Here is a 15,818-nt window from a genome sequence, read left to right as displayed (position 1 = left end):
CAGATTAAAAAATGAGGAGAGTAAAAATACTAAATATCTGGCAATAAATAATGTTTTTTTTATCTCCCTTCTGAAAATAAGTCGTTTCTATAAGGACCTCTACTCTTCTGGGTGATGGCTGTCCAGGGGCAAAGTTAGAAATGTCACTGTTGCTTAATTCTCTAAACAAATTTACACGAAATGTAAGGCAGTAATTGTATGATTTGTTTCCTCATGCCTTAAATCAGATTTGAAATGAAATGGAGTGAAAGTGGATAAAATGCATGGCATTCCACAACAAGAAATTCCAGTGACTTTTCCCTTCTGTCAAGGATCTGTCTCTTTCATTCACTAAACAAATGCCCAACCAGCGTTAGTCAAAGTTAAAGACTTACTATGCCTTCAAAAGCTCTTGTCTGAACAAAAATCCTGGAGGCAGCTCTTGCTTTGGTGGCTAAAATCTTGAAGAATCTCTAATTTTGTGTGGTCACAGTCTTGTATTGACCAGACTCTGCCTTTCTGTCTGCTCAGCAGCAAAGAGGAGGAAGCTGCAAGTTACCTGTAAGTGCCTGTTGGTGTTTGAGGCATTTGGACAATGCCCTTGATAAAATGCTTTAAATTCTGGTCAGCCTTGAGGTGGTGAAGCTGTTGGAATAGATGATGGTTATAGGTCCCTTCCAACTGAAATATCCCATTTTATCCTGTCCTATAAAATCTAGATCAGCTGTTCTATCAAGAGGCAGAGGACTCGAGAGCGGAAAGCAAGGGCTTGGTCCATCATCTAACCATGGTGCTTCACCTCTCTGAGCATGGACAGGGTACTGTGGAGGTCATGGGGGGTAAATATTTAGGAACCAGGATGCAAGAGCAAGGGAGGAATGAGAAGAACTGATAGGAGGAGTCCTATGGGTCTGTGTGTAAGGAGGAGGCTGGTGGGACAGGGAGGTGAGATGGAAGCAGAGGAAGGCACCTCTGAACTTTTTAAACAGCATTATCTGAGTTCAAAAGTCAAGGACATAGGTGTAAAGATTCTCTTGAGATCCCAAAGCTTGATGTTTCCAGGAGGGCAGGCAGTCATGAGCATGCTTAAAATGGGCTGAAGTTTGGCTTTAAAAGGACAGTCCTATGTAATGCTAATACTCTGGAAAATCAGGCTATAGCAATTTCAACTGAGATACAAAAATTATGTTCATTAACATTTGTGAGGATTGCTGTAGAAAAGCCAGTGAGGAAATTCAATTTAAAAAATGGGGTTTGAGTAATGTGCAATAAATGTTGAGGATAATTTAGTTTCTTGAGGTGGAGAAGATTACTGTGGGAAGCTCATTTAGATTTGGTACTGATTAATATGAAGGAAATGTCTAAGATTCTAATGGTGGTAGATAATTTGAATGAAAAATCATCACAAAGTGATAGAGTTCACAAATCTTAGGAAATGCCAAGGATGGGAATATCAGCAATGCATTTAAAAAAAAAAAAAAGACAGACTTCAATAAACTCAGAGAACTGGTACCTACACCTTCTGGGAACATGCTTTATGCAGGTGAGAGTGTAGAAGACACAGAAGCTACCAAGAAAGACTTTATGAAAGCTGAAGACCAACTGAACTCTACTTTCTCTCCTGATGCTGTTACAACAGAAAGTCAGCAGCACAGGGGAAGTGTCTGTAGCTCTTTATACAACTTGCATGTTGTGTGAACTTGCATGTTCATGCTTCAAACTATGTAAAGAAACCATCAAACACAGCTCGTGTTACCCTGTGTTTAGATTTTCTTATCATCAGAGTCATTCAGAACCTTGTTTACTTTTTCATTGGCAAATTGTTTCACAGACATTAGAAACAAGCATGTAACTGGAGGTGAATTAAAAAATCCAGTATAGAAATCAAGAATGCTAATGAAGCTGCAGGAGGATATTAGATAATGAGAATTACATAAATGGATTAGAAGGGGAAGCTGAGTGAAATATTTGTTCATTATTTATTGACAGACAAGGGAAACACAACAGGGAGAATGTGCAATTGCTGCTGTTGTTTCCTGTCTGCAGCCAGGAGAGGAATGGGCTAAAGAATAAATATTCCAATAAATTAGATGTTCCCATGTCAGCAGGGCTGTGTGAATAGAGAAGGAAGAAATAAAGCAATGCCAGAGCATCTAGTGTGTATCTTCTGGGTGAGAAATTGCTCAGCCCTAAGGAACGAACTAAACCCAAGTCATATGAAGACAAAGTGAACTGACCAAACAACTGACCCTCTCCCTTGCCCTCACCCACCCCCCAAAACTAAAAAAAAAAATTAAAAAATTAAAAAATAATCAAGGAAATTATAGATTACTCATCCTAACTGCTGTTTTGAAAAACACATAACATGCTATTACTTGAGATGTAAACATTTCAAGAATTTGATTCTGTTAAAATGGCTTTATTGGGGTTTATTGAGAAAAAATTGGACCCAGTGAATTTAATCTCCTCTTTTGACAGTGTAGCTGCTCTAATTAGGGGAAGAGGTAGATTTTGACACTGTAAACTTTTCTCAGGAGGCTGAGAAACAGTGATGTGAATTAAATCACTGTTCATGGGTGCTCAATTGCTTGAAAACTCTCACAGTGGATGTTAGTGTGAAGAAAGTCTGGCTCCATCTCCTTTCCTGCCTGCCATAAGGTATTGATATGCACTGATAAGATCCCCCAGGTCTTCTCTCCAGGCTGAAAAGTCCCAGTTTTCATCTTGTGTGAAGTTCTTAAGTGCCTAAATAGTCTTTGTGGCCATTCCCTGGACTCAGAGCAGGATACCCCTGCCCTTCTCCTGTCCAGAAGTGGACATGACATCCAGTTGTCCCACCAGGGCTCACCTCCTCTGCCCAGCTGATGATGCTCTTCTTAATGCAGCCCTGGATGCTCTGACCCTTTTTTTGCTGCAAGGGCTCATGGTCAGCTTGTCTGTCAGGATTCCTGCATCCTTCTCTGCAAAGCTCCTTCCTATCAGTTGGCTTCTGGATGGTTCGTGATCAAACTGGAGCATGATCCGAGGAGAGTCCTACAGAAAACTGTTCTTGCCCAAAATTGGTGTGATATTTTTCTGAACAGCTTGTATACTCGACTCATAATGTTGGTGGGTGATGCAGAGTTGAAAGAGGGAGCAAACAGCATCAAGAATATATTAAATGATACTGAAATTACTGATTAATTTCTCAAAATGGGAAGGAAAAATTGATTGCACAAAGATGGGATGGGAAGTAAATATGTTTACTGTCTCGGGTGCCTCTGGAGATGTGATGGACAGCAAAATCATAGAATCACAGAATCATAGTATTGGCTGGGTTGGAAGGGACCTCAGAGATCATCAAGTCCAACCCTTGATCCACTACCACTGCAGTTACCAGACCATGGCACTGAGTGCCACATCCAGTCTCTTTTTAAATATCTCTAGGGACAGAGAATCCACCACTTCCCTGGGCAGCCCATTCCAATGCCTGATCACCCTCTCAGTAAAGAAATTCTTTCTAATGTCCAACCTAAACCTCCCCCGACACAACTTGAGACCATGCCCTCTTGTCTTGCTGAGAGTTGCCTGGGAAAAGAGACCAACCCCCACCTGGCTCCAGCCTCCTTTCAGGGAGTTGGAGAGAGTGATGAGGTCTCCCCTGAGCCTCCTCTTCTTCAGGCTGAACAGCCCCAGCTCCCTCAGCCTCTCCTCATAGGATCTGTGCTCGAGTCCCTTCACCAGCCTGGTTGCCCTCCTTTGGACCTGCTCCAGGACCTCAATATCCTTCCTAAACTGAGGGGCCCAGAACTGGACACAGGACTCGAGGTGTGGCCTCACCAGGGCTGAGTACAGGGGCAGAATCACTTCCTTGGACCTGTTGGCCACATTGTTCCTGATCCAGGCCAGGATGCCATTGGCCTTCTTGGCCACCTGGGCACACTGCTGGCTCATGTTCAGCTTCCTGTCAATCCAGACTCCCAGGTCCCTTTCTGCCTGGCTGCTCTCCAACCACTCTGTCCCCAGCCTGGAGCTCCCCATGGGGTTGTTGTGGCCAAAGTGCAGGACCCGGCACTTGGCCGTGTTGAACCTCATCCCATTGGAATCTGCCCAACTCCCCAGTCTGTCCAGGTCCCTCTGCAGAGCCCTCCTGCCTTCCAGCTGATCGACACTTCCCCCCAGCTTAGTGTCATCTGCAAACTTGCTGATGATGGACTCTAAATAAATAAAAGTCAGCAATTTGAAATCCTAGAGCTCACATTGGGCTTGTCAGACATGAGCATGGTGTATATAAACCATCAAAGCTGTTACTGTACTCTGCACTGATGAGGCTGCAGGTGGGATCATGGGGACCATGTTGTAGGAAGGTGACTTATGAGAGATGATTAAATAGAACCTATGAAGAATTGGGCTTGCTTATGTTAGAGAGGTGAAGACTTAAAGTAGATGCAAGCTCTTAAGATTTCATAAAGGCTGTGCATCAGGCAATAGAGAAAAATAGTTTTTATGTCTAGATGACAAATAAAAAAGGTTTAGCCCCATTTGCAGGACCAATGATTTGGGTTAGATATTAAGAAAAGGCTCTCTGTGAGGCTTTGCAAGTGCTGAATCAGGCATCTGAAAGGAGGTTGTAGGAAGCTGTAGAGCTGTTTCAGGTGGTTGAAGAATCAGGAGGGGGATGGCCCTGGGACACTGATCCTGCACCAGGATAGCAGCTGGGATGAGCTGGATCCTGACAGATCCAAAATCCCTTTGTGGTGATCTCTCAGTGATAGCATGTGTTGGTGTGAAGGCTTTTAGATCTTGGTATTTTTAGCACCAACCATTTTCACTTGGTCTGTACTTTGTGTTCAGGCTGTGGCTTTTCCCAAGTTTTGCTCCTGCTCTAATGCACTTGTTGCAGCAGCTTTGGCCTTAGTTTGTGCTGGAAAAAAGAACAACTTGTAAGTAGGCTGATTTACACATCACTGTCCTCTCTTGGGTAAATCTAATGAAATCCACTGTTAAAAGATGTTTGCATGGTCTGGAATCCTTTCTGGAGTTCTGCTGGGATCCCTTTTCCCTTTTCCCTTTTCCCCTTTCACTGGGTTTTGAAGTATGAATGCAGTATCTGAAGAAGCTGTAATGCCACACACAGTGGTTAAACCAGCACACAGCTGGTTTAGCACTAAGACAGCCAAGGATTGAGTTTGTTTTAGCTATAGAAGTATTTAGATAAATCTTACCCTTGTCTTTCCTGCTGTATTCTGGAGTTTGGTTTTTCTGTGCTGTATTGCCAGGTGGATTGGTCATTTTGCATCAGCTCAGGTGAAGTAGAGAGCATCCTCTGTTGGTTGCAGTGATTTTCCTATCAGGAAGTTATCATCTGTGATTTCTAGACCCATATGGATGGGTAACTGACAACAGCTTCAGATGACCAGAATGTGTTTTCAGAAAAAAAAAGTAGATGTCTACTGTGACAGGTTGTTTTTGGTTTTTTTCTTTATTATTTTCTCCTCTCCAGGTGTTTGCTCATGTTTATTTTCTTGTCTGATTTGATGTTCTGTTAAATAAATATTTTTTGATATATCTCTTAGGCTATTGACTTATCAGCCTTCCAGGTGTGCTGTTCTGCTGAACTCCTGGTAAATTTAAAGCAAGTAACAGTAGCTTTTGATCCAACATACCATTCCCTCCCTTCTTTGCGGAGTGCCAGAAGGTCCAGGATTTCAAAATATAAATAAAATGTAAAGCATGTTTTTAACCAAGACAGCTAGACTGCTGACTCGGGGTGCCAACTGGGTCTGGGTTTTTTTTTTCTCTGTTTTACAGGCAATGCCACTGCAGTTAAGCAGTCCAGGTACAGGATTATTGTTCAGGATGCTGCCAATGGGGGACAGGCATGCCCAGACACCTTGTATGAGGAAAGAGAATGTGAAGATATTCCCATCTGTCCAGTTTATAGGTAAAAAGTCTTAGCTTGGAATTTCTTGCTAGTGGGTGTCTAATTCTCTAGAAATGACTCCTGTGCAATTATCCTGTACAATTTTCACCAGAAACCATAAAAACTGGAAAAATGAAGAGTTATAAACAAACAATTTACTTTGAAATATGTGTAAAAGAGGGTTTTCAAGGTGGAGTTTTCAGTAGATGAGGCATCATCAGAGGAAGCACCAATAGACACAGCTTCTGGAAATGGTGACTTCAGAGTTCAGTGTGTTTAAGGAAGCTATTACTGGGAACTCTCCCATCTAAAAATCCATGTAAGCTATTTGGGGACCACAAGCACTCAACTGCCTTACTCATAATTGTGACCTTATTGCAGAAACTCTTTGTATTTTCCCCTGAGGCTCTCACTTCAGTGAGTAATACACACTTTAAAAAATTCTGATTAGGGAAATAGCACAATAGGGCAATTACTCACCACTCTTCATGAAAATTCTGTGGCCCATCTGTCATGCAGTATTAGTAAATAGAAAAGCATTCTATCTTTGCATATAAATCTCTATCCCACACATGGTCTCATGTAGGACATGGTCTCAGCTCTACCTGGCCTCCCTGCAGCCCAGGGCTGGGCAGAGCACATCCCAGCACAGAAAGCAGGTTGGGTCTAACATCAGTTGTACAGATTACAGGAGAACCTGATTTCAAAGACCACTGAAGATGTTTCCTGTGTATTTTATGTGACTTTGAACCCTGCAAAAATGAGAAATGAAAACATGGTTGGAGGATAATGTGGCTTTCTAGGAGGTGAACCTTGCATCCGAGTTCCAGTTCATAGTGTTTATTTCAGGAGGAATTACAGCTTTTTGACTCTTTTCCCTTAAGTTTCCATAGTATGTCATAATTTATAACTGGTTTTGCCCAGAGGTGTTGACTGTTTTCCAGTTTTGACCACTTAATTGTTAACTTCTGTCTCCTCTGCCAGGTGGAAGACCCATCGCTGGGGCCACTGTGTGCTGGTGCCAGATGTGGTGAGACAGGCTGGGCCAGGGCAGAGGGAAGCTTGTGGACATGGGCTGCAGGCAAGGGGTAAGCTGGCTCTTTCCAGCCTCCAAATATTGAAGGTGTTGGAGCGTGACATTTGTGTCTGTCTCTACTCTTTTACTCTTCCTTTTTCTTTATTTTGAAAACCAAGTGACTGAAGCACTTCCAATAAAGTGCTTTGGGAAGTGGGCCCATTGTACAGTTTTGCTGCTGTGCTGGATGTTGAAGAGTCAGTGGCCTGATAGTATACTTGGAGTTTTCTGACATTTAATCTTGGTGTTCAAGTATCTTTCCAATAACCTGCTTTTCTGCCTAAAGATGAAACCTGTGGGCTATGAAAGATCCATCACTCTCTAAGCCTCTATGAAGTAATCCGTTCTTGGTGCTAAAAACTGAAAGGATAATTTCCTCATGATTTTAAATTTTATTAATAATTTGTATGAGGCCTGGTTTTCATTTAGGCTATTAGCACAGTCAGTGTACGTAAAGGCTTTGGGCTTCTGACCTCGGTGTGATTAATCACTTGGAAAATGCAGTGATCCCACTGTCTGAACAAAAGCATGGAGGAGAATTTCACTGTTCAAGAGTGTGTGATCAGAGTTTGGGGGTTCCTGCAGATGACTGGAGATTGGGCTGTTGTCAGTCTCCTGGGAAATCTAATGAAACCTTTAACAAAAGGTTATTTTTATTGAGAAAAAGAATTACTACATGAGTATGGTAACTGAAGAAGCTTGACATAATAATTTACTTCTTCACCAGGGTAGAAACTGTTCTTTAAAGATGAAATTAATTTCTTGTATAATCTGGAAGCAAAGGAAAAGTAAGAAAAGCCCTGACAGTATGTGGGCTGTATCTGAAAGAAGAAATGTGTTTTAAACTAAAGCTCAAAGGAGTCAATATCTCCAACTGGCTTTGACCATAAAACCTTTCCACGAGGTTTTCAAAGACAACTCTTTAAATTGAGATGTCCTAAAACGTATTCCTCAATCTCCATAGGAAGAGAAGGTAATCTTGATGCTCCAGTAGGTGTGAACTTTGTAATAATCTTACTCTGGTGAAATTGGAAGTATAATAGAAGAGTATCACTCTTTTTTTTTTTCTTCTTTGTGGAAAGTCCTCCAACAATTACATAGGCTATGCAGCATGTGTGGGGTAATCATGGAAAAGGAATCTCATAAATTCATGGATTTAAGCAAAATTTGTTTCAGTGCCAAGTTTGCTTTTTGTAATTAACTGTGGGGTTTGTAACCTTTTTTTTTTTTTTAATATATATAATTAGATCTTGTAATAAGACCAATCTGCTATGTATTACTGAGGCTGAGTGGGGTTTCAGGAAAATGAAAATCTCATTCTCAGATGAGAGCCATGGAAGAAGGTTTTAAAGATGTTTCCTGAAAGCAAGAGGAGCGATCTCCTCGGAGGAGGCAGCTGAAACAAAGTTGCTCACTCAAACCATATTGCTGCTGCAAAATAAGATGCTGGATTTTCAGCAGTTCTGTATGTTATCTATAGAAGCATTTATGAAGGGAAACTTGTTAATTCCTCCCCTTGCTGCTTTGCTTCATGAACTCTTCAAGAGGAGATAGGATGTGTGAAGAGGTGCAGTGTCACTGTGCTGTCAGGGAGTGGGTATTTAGTCAGGGGTGGCATTTGCTTACCTGCCTTGCAGGGTCTCTTCAGCTTGTAGACCTGACACTGGAGAACTTCTGACCCTCATTTTTCACTGTGAAGCAGGTATTTGGAGCTAGTTTTGAAATAACATGTGGGGTGAGGCTGGGGAGAAGTGTCTGATTGGTGTGGGGTTCACAGAAAGATGGAGCCACACTGTTCTCCTATCTCACTGTCCTGAGATAACAGCTGATAGCAGTCATAGGCTGTAAGGAGAGAAATTCCCAGATTGCCCACAGAGATTGTAGATTCCTTGGAGGAACTGGAAACTCAACTGGAGAAGGTCTTAAGCAGCCTTTTCTGAGTTAAGTCCTGCTTAGAGCAGGCGTTGGAAATTCAGAGGTCCCTTATGTTATAAATTATATTGTGTGATTCTGTGAGTCTCTGGGTCTTTCCAGGACAATCTGTGCCATTCAGGGGAAGAACACCAGGTATTATAAATACTTTCCTGCAATATCCAGGCATCCTACAAATGAGTTTGCATTTGAGATATCATCTCCTCTCCACACAGTAACTGGCTTGCATAATGTGTCAGCATCTTTAGCCAGTAAGTGCTTATTCTCCAAAGAGTATTTATATGAATTTGCCCACTTTCTTTTTTATCATGTAACATCAGTTACCCTCTTACCATGGAAGATAATCAGTCTTGCTGTTCCTTTGAGCATCCATTTTCAGATGCTTCTTTTGCTGTTCATATCCTGACTGTCATGTAAATAAGAGGTTTTCTGTTTCAAGTCAACTGTTGTATCTAGCTAATTATATAAGGACATTGAATTCATATAAATTACTTCTCAAGAAAGCAAGCATATCTTTATGTGTAACTATTTAGAACGATGACTGTGCTGAGGGAAAATTAAGCCTGAAATTACTTTCAAGCTCTGTTCTTTCTCTAGGCTAGATTCTGAGATAGATACTTACAGACCTTGTTCCATGGGTGTTTTCACTGGAACTGCATATAAACCTACTGTGTAATATGAAGAAGATATGAGAATTTGTCTTTGAATAATAAGTAGAAATAGCAAAAGGGATGACAGCTGTCTGAAGCTGCAGTTTTCATGGCTTTATTGTGGAGTGATATTACACTAATTAGAACAGCCTTTCTTTTTGTATATCAGTTTCAGTGGGCTAACTTATTCAGAAAACAGTCATGCAGGTTAGAGAAAAGTAGCATTTAGGACTAAAAAATATAGTTGTTATTTAAACTTCATTAAGGCATGATTTGCAAGAAGCCCTTGAGATAGGGCACTTGAGTAAAACAGAATGGGGATGTTACTGCTGCTTGACAGTGATATAGACAACATTTCTAACAGTAAATGAAGAGCTTTACAAGCTTTGCTGTTGCTCTATAGCTGTCATTTCCCTCGACGAGTGACTAATTTACTAGAAGGTGTCAAGACTGTGAGAAAATTGCTGCTCCTTCAGATGCCCTTCAGGGACTTGACTGTTCTGGGATGTATGTGATGGAGGATCCTTCAGAAATGCCCTCTCCTTTCAATGCTGACCTGAGCAGCCACGTTAGACATTTCCATTTCAGGGCAAAGAATGCATTGCTCATTACAAGGGACTGTTGAGGTTTAATTAGTGGATGGAAAGTGTATTTTAAGCAAGTGTCTTTGAAGGCTGCTTCAAAAGCCATTGACAAAGTAAATAGACACGTATTAAAGACCAGACTGATGTAATGAGGCTCTGCTTTAAAAACTAGTCCTGGAAATGCACTGACAATGTGGTTGTACAAAAAGTGGTTATGATCCAAAGCAAGAGGGACCTGCAGCAATGGAATATGTTGTGTACTGTTTCTTCTGCTGCTTAACTGTGATTAATTTGGGGGATTTTCCTATATCTTCCCCCATTAATGAGGCAGTAAGGCCAGCTCAGAGCTGTAGCTCGCCATTGCAAGAATATAGAAATGCTGTGACCCAGAGCAGCAAATACTCTTACAGAATACTTTATTGGTTTATATACCAGCACACAACAACAAACCCAATGGTGCAGTAATGAGAAACTGCTGTGCTTTGGAGAAGTCCTTGGCTCACCTGAGGTTGTGGGGAGGATCCGTGTCGGAAAAGCTCACTGAGCATCTCAGTGGAATATTTCGTTTTGGTGGGTGCTACTGTCAGACCACGTATGATATGTTGCTGAGTGGGTTGTAAATTCACACCACGTGAACTTTGCTAAGATGGTTTCTGTTAAACATAATCTGTTTCAGTTGAAAAGTAGCTACATGCATTGACAGAGAAAAAGTAGAATGCAGGCAGCACCTGACTCAAGCAATTTAAGATTCCTGTCTCCTTCATTGCAGGTTTTTGGCTCTTGCTCTGGAGCTTCCTGATAGCTGTAGGGATAATGCAGAGAAGCCTGTTTTATTAGACTGAGATGCAGATCAAAACCTCATCATTATGAGAATAAAAAAATTTAACAATCTGCTATCTAAGTGTGTCTAAATGCAGTGATAGTTCCAGTAAAATCTTATATAAAAGACACGCAGAGCTGTGATGACAAATATAATTTGTAATAATTATAATAATTAGCAACTGTTAACATGTGTTGCATACTAAGTAAGATGAAAGAATGAATTTTGGTATTGCCTGTTAACAGTGGCTCTACAAAAACACTTCAAACAGGCAGCTTTTAGCTGGAGTATCTCATGTATTGTCAATCTGTAACACAGTAATGGCCATATACATTATTGTTGTTTCTGCTGCAATTATATATTGGTAACTATAATGAGATGGACCATCAAAAAAGCATCAGCATTGCTATTTTTATTTTATTTTGCTCATAAGATAGTCACCCAGCAGTCCTTCTTCCCTATTTTGTTGGTAGCTACAATGTATTTTTAACAATGTACCTGCTGATTAGCTAAATTAAGAGCTTTAAATTAAGAGATGCATTCCCTATAATGCAGAATGCTTTTGCACAGAACCAGCAATTTCAGGAAGCAAACAGAAGAATCCTGTTATAGTTTATAGGCTAGAGGCAAGGTGACAGCCTAAAGTTTACAATGAATACTTGGCAAAGATATGGACTGCTTCAGCTGGTGATATTTTATGTGTATGGCTTAGCTGTGCAGTCCTGTGTATAAATCTGTCCAGCTGATAGCAGCTTACCTGTTCATCAGTAGCTCCCTCCAATATTAACTTTGCCTGGTAGGGCACCCTGAGCCTTGTTCTGAGTGATATTGAGGGCTTTATTAGTTTTGTCAGTGTTTTTTTCTGATGTTGCTAGTCTGGGAAAATGGATGGTTGCAGGGACACAAATGGGAGCACAGTGAGCTGAACCTGAGTGGTCCCAGCCAGCTTCACTGTCTGGAAGTAGATCACTGGTAGAAGATATTTGAAGGAAAAATAATTTTCAGGGTAAGGACAGATGCTGAGTCTTGTTTGTGATACTTTTGGAAGGAAATTTTATCAATTGAAGTTTCTCTAGGATGGGGAATGAGGTTGCTGAGAGTCAGTCTTTTGTCAGCCACGTCTGCCAGGGCTTCACTTTACCCATGTGGCTGTTCAACATTATATTGCAAATTCATAAAGGACACTATCTGTATTGTTATTTTCTTGTCCTGTCACTGATAATGCAATTCTTAGCTTATTACACATGGAAAGTAATAAGGTGATAAGAAACAACCCAAGCAGAATTGATTTACTATTATTTGTTCTTGATAAACTGATTTCTTCCTTTGATGAGGCAGTGGGATGGAGTTTAGGCAATGAGTGGCACAGATAATATTGACATTAGGAAGACATTGAGTCCAGTCCCACATCCCTGCCAAAGGGTGATAAGAAAATATGACCTAGAGAAGTGCAGGATGAGGGGGGTGGTTGTGCAGCTTGTTGAAAAACCACAAAGTTCTGTTATCAGTGGTTTGCTGTCAACCAGGAAGGTAATTTCAGGTGGCTTCCTGTGGGGCACATGTACTCTCACCTGTCCTCAGGATTCTACCTAACAGTGGATGTAATGAAATAGAGAGTAGTACAGATAGAACACATCTGGGTATTTGCAAATTGTGGGTACTTTGAAGGGCAAGACAAATATACAGGTTGGGTAAATTTGAACGTGGTTTGAAATCAGAAATGGGAAATTTTCATTAATGAAAAAAACTGTGCAGAGTCTCATTCTGTAGCAAGATGGGCAGCAGTGTTGTAGAGATAAATCTAGAATGAGAAGTTTTGGACTTTGTGTGAGTTGCATTATGCTGTTGGAAAAAATTGCCAGTCATAAAATAATAGATTTCTTACATTTTCCTTCTGATCTCCAAGTTCCTGAAATTTATTCTTCTGATTCTAAGACAGAGTATTTTTAACAGGCAATCATTCCTTTTATTATTGTTCCATAACACTTTCTGCCAGTGTAAATAATGACAGGTCAAATAAAAACATCAAAACTTTCTCTTGAGTAATTCCAGTTCCTCATTTGCAAATAGATTCAGAATAGGTCAGGAACCTCTTTTCAAAATACCCAAATATTCTTAACAGAAAGAAATTAAATATTTAAGTGTTTAAGCTCTGGTGAATATCATTAAATTAATAAAAATCTTCTGAATTTAATGAAACTTTACCCTTGATTTTAAATATAAAACTTACCTACATTCCTGGTGAACTATGTATTTCTGCCCAGAGGAGTTGGAGAGATTTATCACTGCAGTATGTATGTTTTATTACGTGAGTCTGGATTGTTTGTATATGATTTCTATCAGTTTATCTATAGGCTTTGATCTGTAAGCTATTTCCCAAAGCCTGGGTTTAATTGTGGATTTGATAGCAGATTAGCTCTGTGCCAAACTGTGAGTGTTTCACAAATGGAAAAATAAGGAAAAATAGGGACAAGATGACAAAAATACAGTACTGATGCCATGTATGCATTCTTAGCCTTTCCTGCACCAGTGGACTTAGGAAGATATCCTTTCCCAGACAACTTTTCTGTGAGGTTTGCTTCAGGTTTGAAAGAACAGAATTGACTGGGAACAGGAGGAGAGAGAGAGGGGAAGGGACAGACGAGGCCATGGGAGATGTGGTGGATCAATCTCTGAGCATTTTGTGCCTGCCTTTGGGATTCCTGCAATTCAGCTTATGAGGAATAAAATCATCTGCTTGTATAGAAATCATCCTGGCTCATTTCTGAAGACCTCATGGCATAGCAGAGTTGTCTATGTAAATACGTGTGTGGCTGGAGTCTGCAGCTGGGTACCAGTTTGGGGAGTAGAAATTTGCCTTCAGGTTGCATTACATCCCACTGATCTCCAGGTAACGTGTTCTGGTAGAGCAATTTTTCTTTCCTTGGCTTGATAGGGACAAGGGAAAGAAAGATTGATACTGATTTTCCAGTGGCAGGTTGTTCACATAAGAGTGATGGTGTCCTACCCTCCTTTTTTCATGGGAGATGTCAACAGGCAGCACAAGGCTCTTAAACCAGTGCTATGATATTTCAGTCTGGGTCTGGCCCAGCTTTCACCCCAGGTGTAGCTGCTGCAAGAGTATTTCTTAGGTAGTAGGAGAATTGTCATGACATTACTTTTTAGCTGCTAACTAATAGCAAGAAAGGCTCCAACTCATTCCTGTCACTGCAGCCTTATGCCAGCAACATAAAAATTGAGGACACTCTTAGAGAATTTGTCCTGACAGCAATCTGCAGTACAACATTTTATCCAAAGGCAACTCAGTAATCTCTACTCTCTCTGTAAAATAAAGATGATGAAGACTGCATCAGATAAATTACATATATTTGATTTCCTTCAAAACCAGGGCAGCATATTCTCTGTACAAGGAAATAAGCAGGTTTTTTAGCTTGACTATGTGCTGTGCCTATCTGATAAACAAAACCAATATCAGCGTTTTAGTACCACACACAGTGTTTGTTTTCTGGGAAAAGAAAAGTCTTGTGCAAGTAGAAAAAACTTTTGAAGGCAGAAGGCATAAACAATGAAAATGTATACTACAAGCATGTACCAATAGAGGGATTGTTAAAAGATCAAAATAATGAAAAGTAAAGCAAAGGAACATCAAAGCTTTCCAAGCTATGTATTTCTGCCTTGATTAGGCAGAAGGAGGGAAAAAGGGGGGGGAAAGAAGGTTTCAGATCAATATGAAATGGCCCAATCACCTCAAAGTCAAAGGCAGCACCATCCAAATGTGTACAATTTACAGGAACTGCTAGAGCATCTCAATCATAAAAGTCCCAAATGATCTGTCAGTACTCACACCATATTTAACAGGTACAGAGAGGGAGTCAAGATCATCTTATCTGAAGGAAACTCCTTTTTAAATGTAAGGATAGATAGATTTTCATTTTGTCTTTCATCCCTCTGATTAAGTTCAGCTCTTTGGTCCTCGTAAGATTTCTTTCATCTAGTGTGTATTTTCTATGATCTAAGCAGCTCTCGTTGGTGAAAGTCATTTTTGGGGTCCTTTTTGAAATGATGGATTGTCATTAAACAGAGTACAGTAGATGAAAGAGGCCCAAGAAGAACCAAACTGTGCTGAGACTTACTCAGGAGGATGCAAGATATAATGAGAGACATAATGAAGAGCAGTCTCTTCCTCAAACTGGAGTCTGGCCCTCCTAATTACAGGTTGTGTTTATCCCTAACTTCCAGTGATTTCAAATCCTGGTACGGAGCAGTTGATTCCAACTTTTCATAGAAATCTGATTAATTCATGTTATGAACCCTGGGTGGCCACGCTTCATGGTTTCTGGAGATAATGTTATAAACTGCAACAGAAACCCTTTCTTTGGCCATGGGTGGGTTGGAATTAGGCCTGATCATGCAGCCTTGTGCTCCTGATATAAATACAGAAACCATTTCATCCTAAAACTGTGTTTTGTTGACTTAGGACCTGAAACAGGAGGTTTTATGAGCCTTAATATTTTATATGATGTTGGGTAACTGTCACTGTAAGAAGCTATGAAAATACCTAGGGTTTTCATGTTCTTCCTAGTCTCTTGGCCCCTGCCTGTGTCTGCCTACCTCAGTTCAATGGGTTAACCCTTCAGTGAGTAAATTATTTTAGCTTCTTGATGATTTTCAATGTAATCAAACCATCCTTTTTTCTTGAGTCATTTGAGCCTTGTTTGGTCTCCTTTTTTGTTTGTTATTTCATATAACACTTTCACGTCCCTCTTGTTCAACCCTTGGTGTTGCAGGCAGTCTCATTCAGTTCTGATTTAGATCTACTGTTGCTTTTATAAAATTTTAATTTCCTCCTTGTCATGGTTGTGCTGTTTACAAATCC

The 15,818-nt window shown here is 40.5% G+C and overlaps 1 protein-coding gene across 1 annotated transcript in view; it reads left to right on the top strand.

Annotated features, from left to right (window-relative positions):
• The window catches only part of THSD7B (thrombospondin type 1 domain containing 7B), a 313,731-nt gene that overhangs the window by 172,732 nt on the left and 125,181 nt on the right, over positions 1-15,818 (top strand). Inside the window, exons 12-13 of the mRNA XM_071746457.1 lie at positions 5,770-5,902; positions 6,866-6,969. Of these exons, the coding sequence (XP_071602558.1) occupies positions 5,770-5,902; positions 6,866-6,969 (237 nt within the window). The remainder of the gene's footprint in view (positions 1-5,769; positions 5,903-6,865; positions 6,970-15,818) is intronic.

This window comes from Heliangelus exortis, chromosome 6, assembly GCF_036169615.1.
Source record: "Heliangelus exortis chromosome 6, bHelExo1.hap1, whole genome shotgun sequence".
Classification (NCBI taxonomy): Eukaryota; Metazoa; Chordata; class Aves; order Apodiformes; family Trochilidae; genus Heliangelus; species Heliangelus exortis.
The sequence above is the reverse complement of the archived record's forward strand: the minus strand, read 5'-3'. Positions and strand labels throughout refer to the sequence as shown.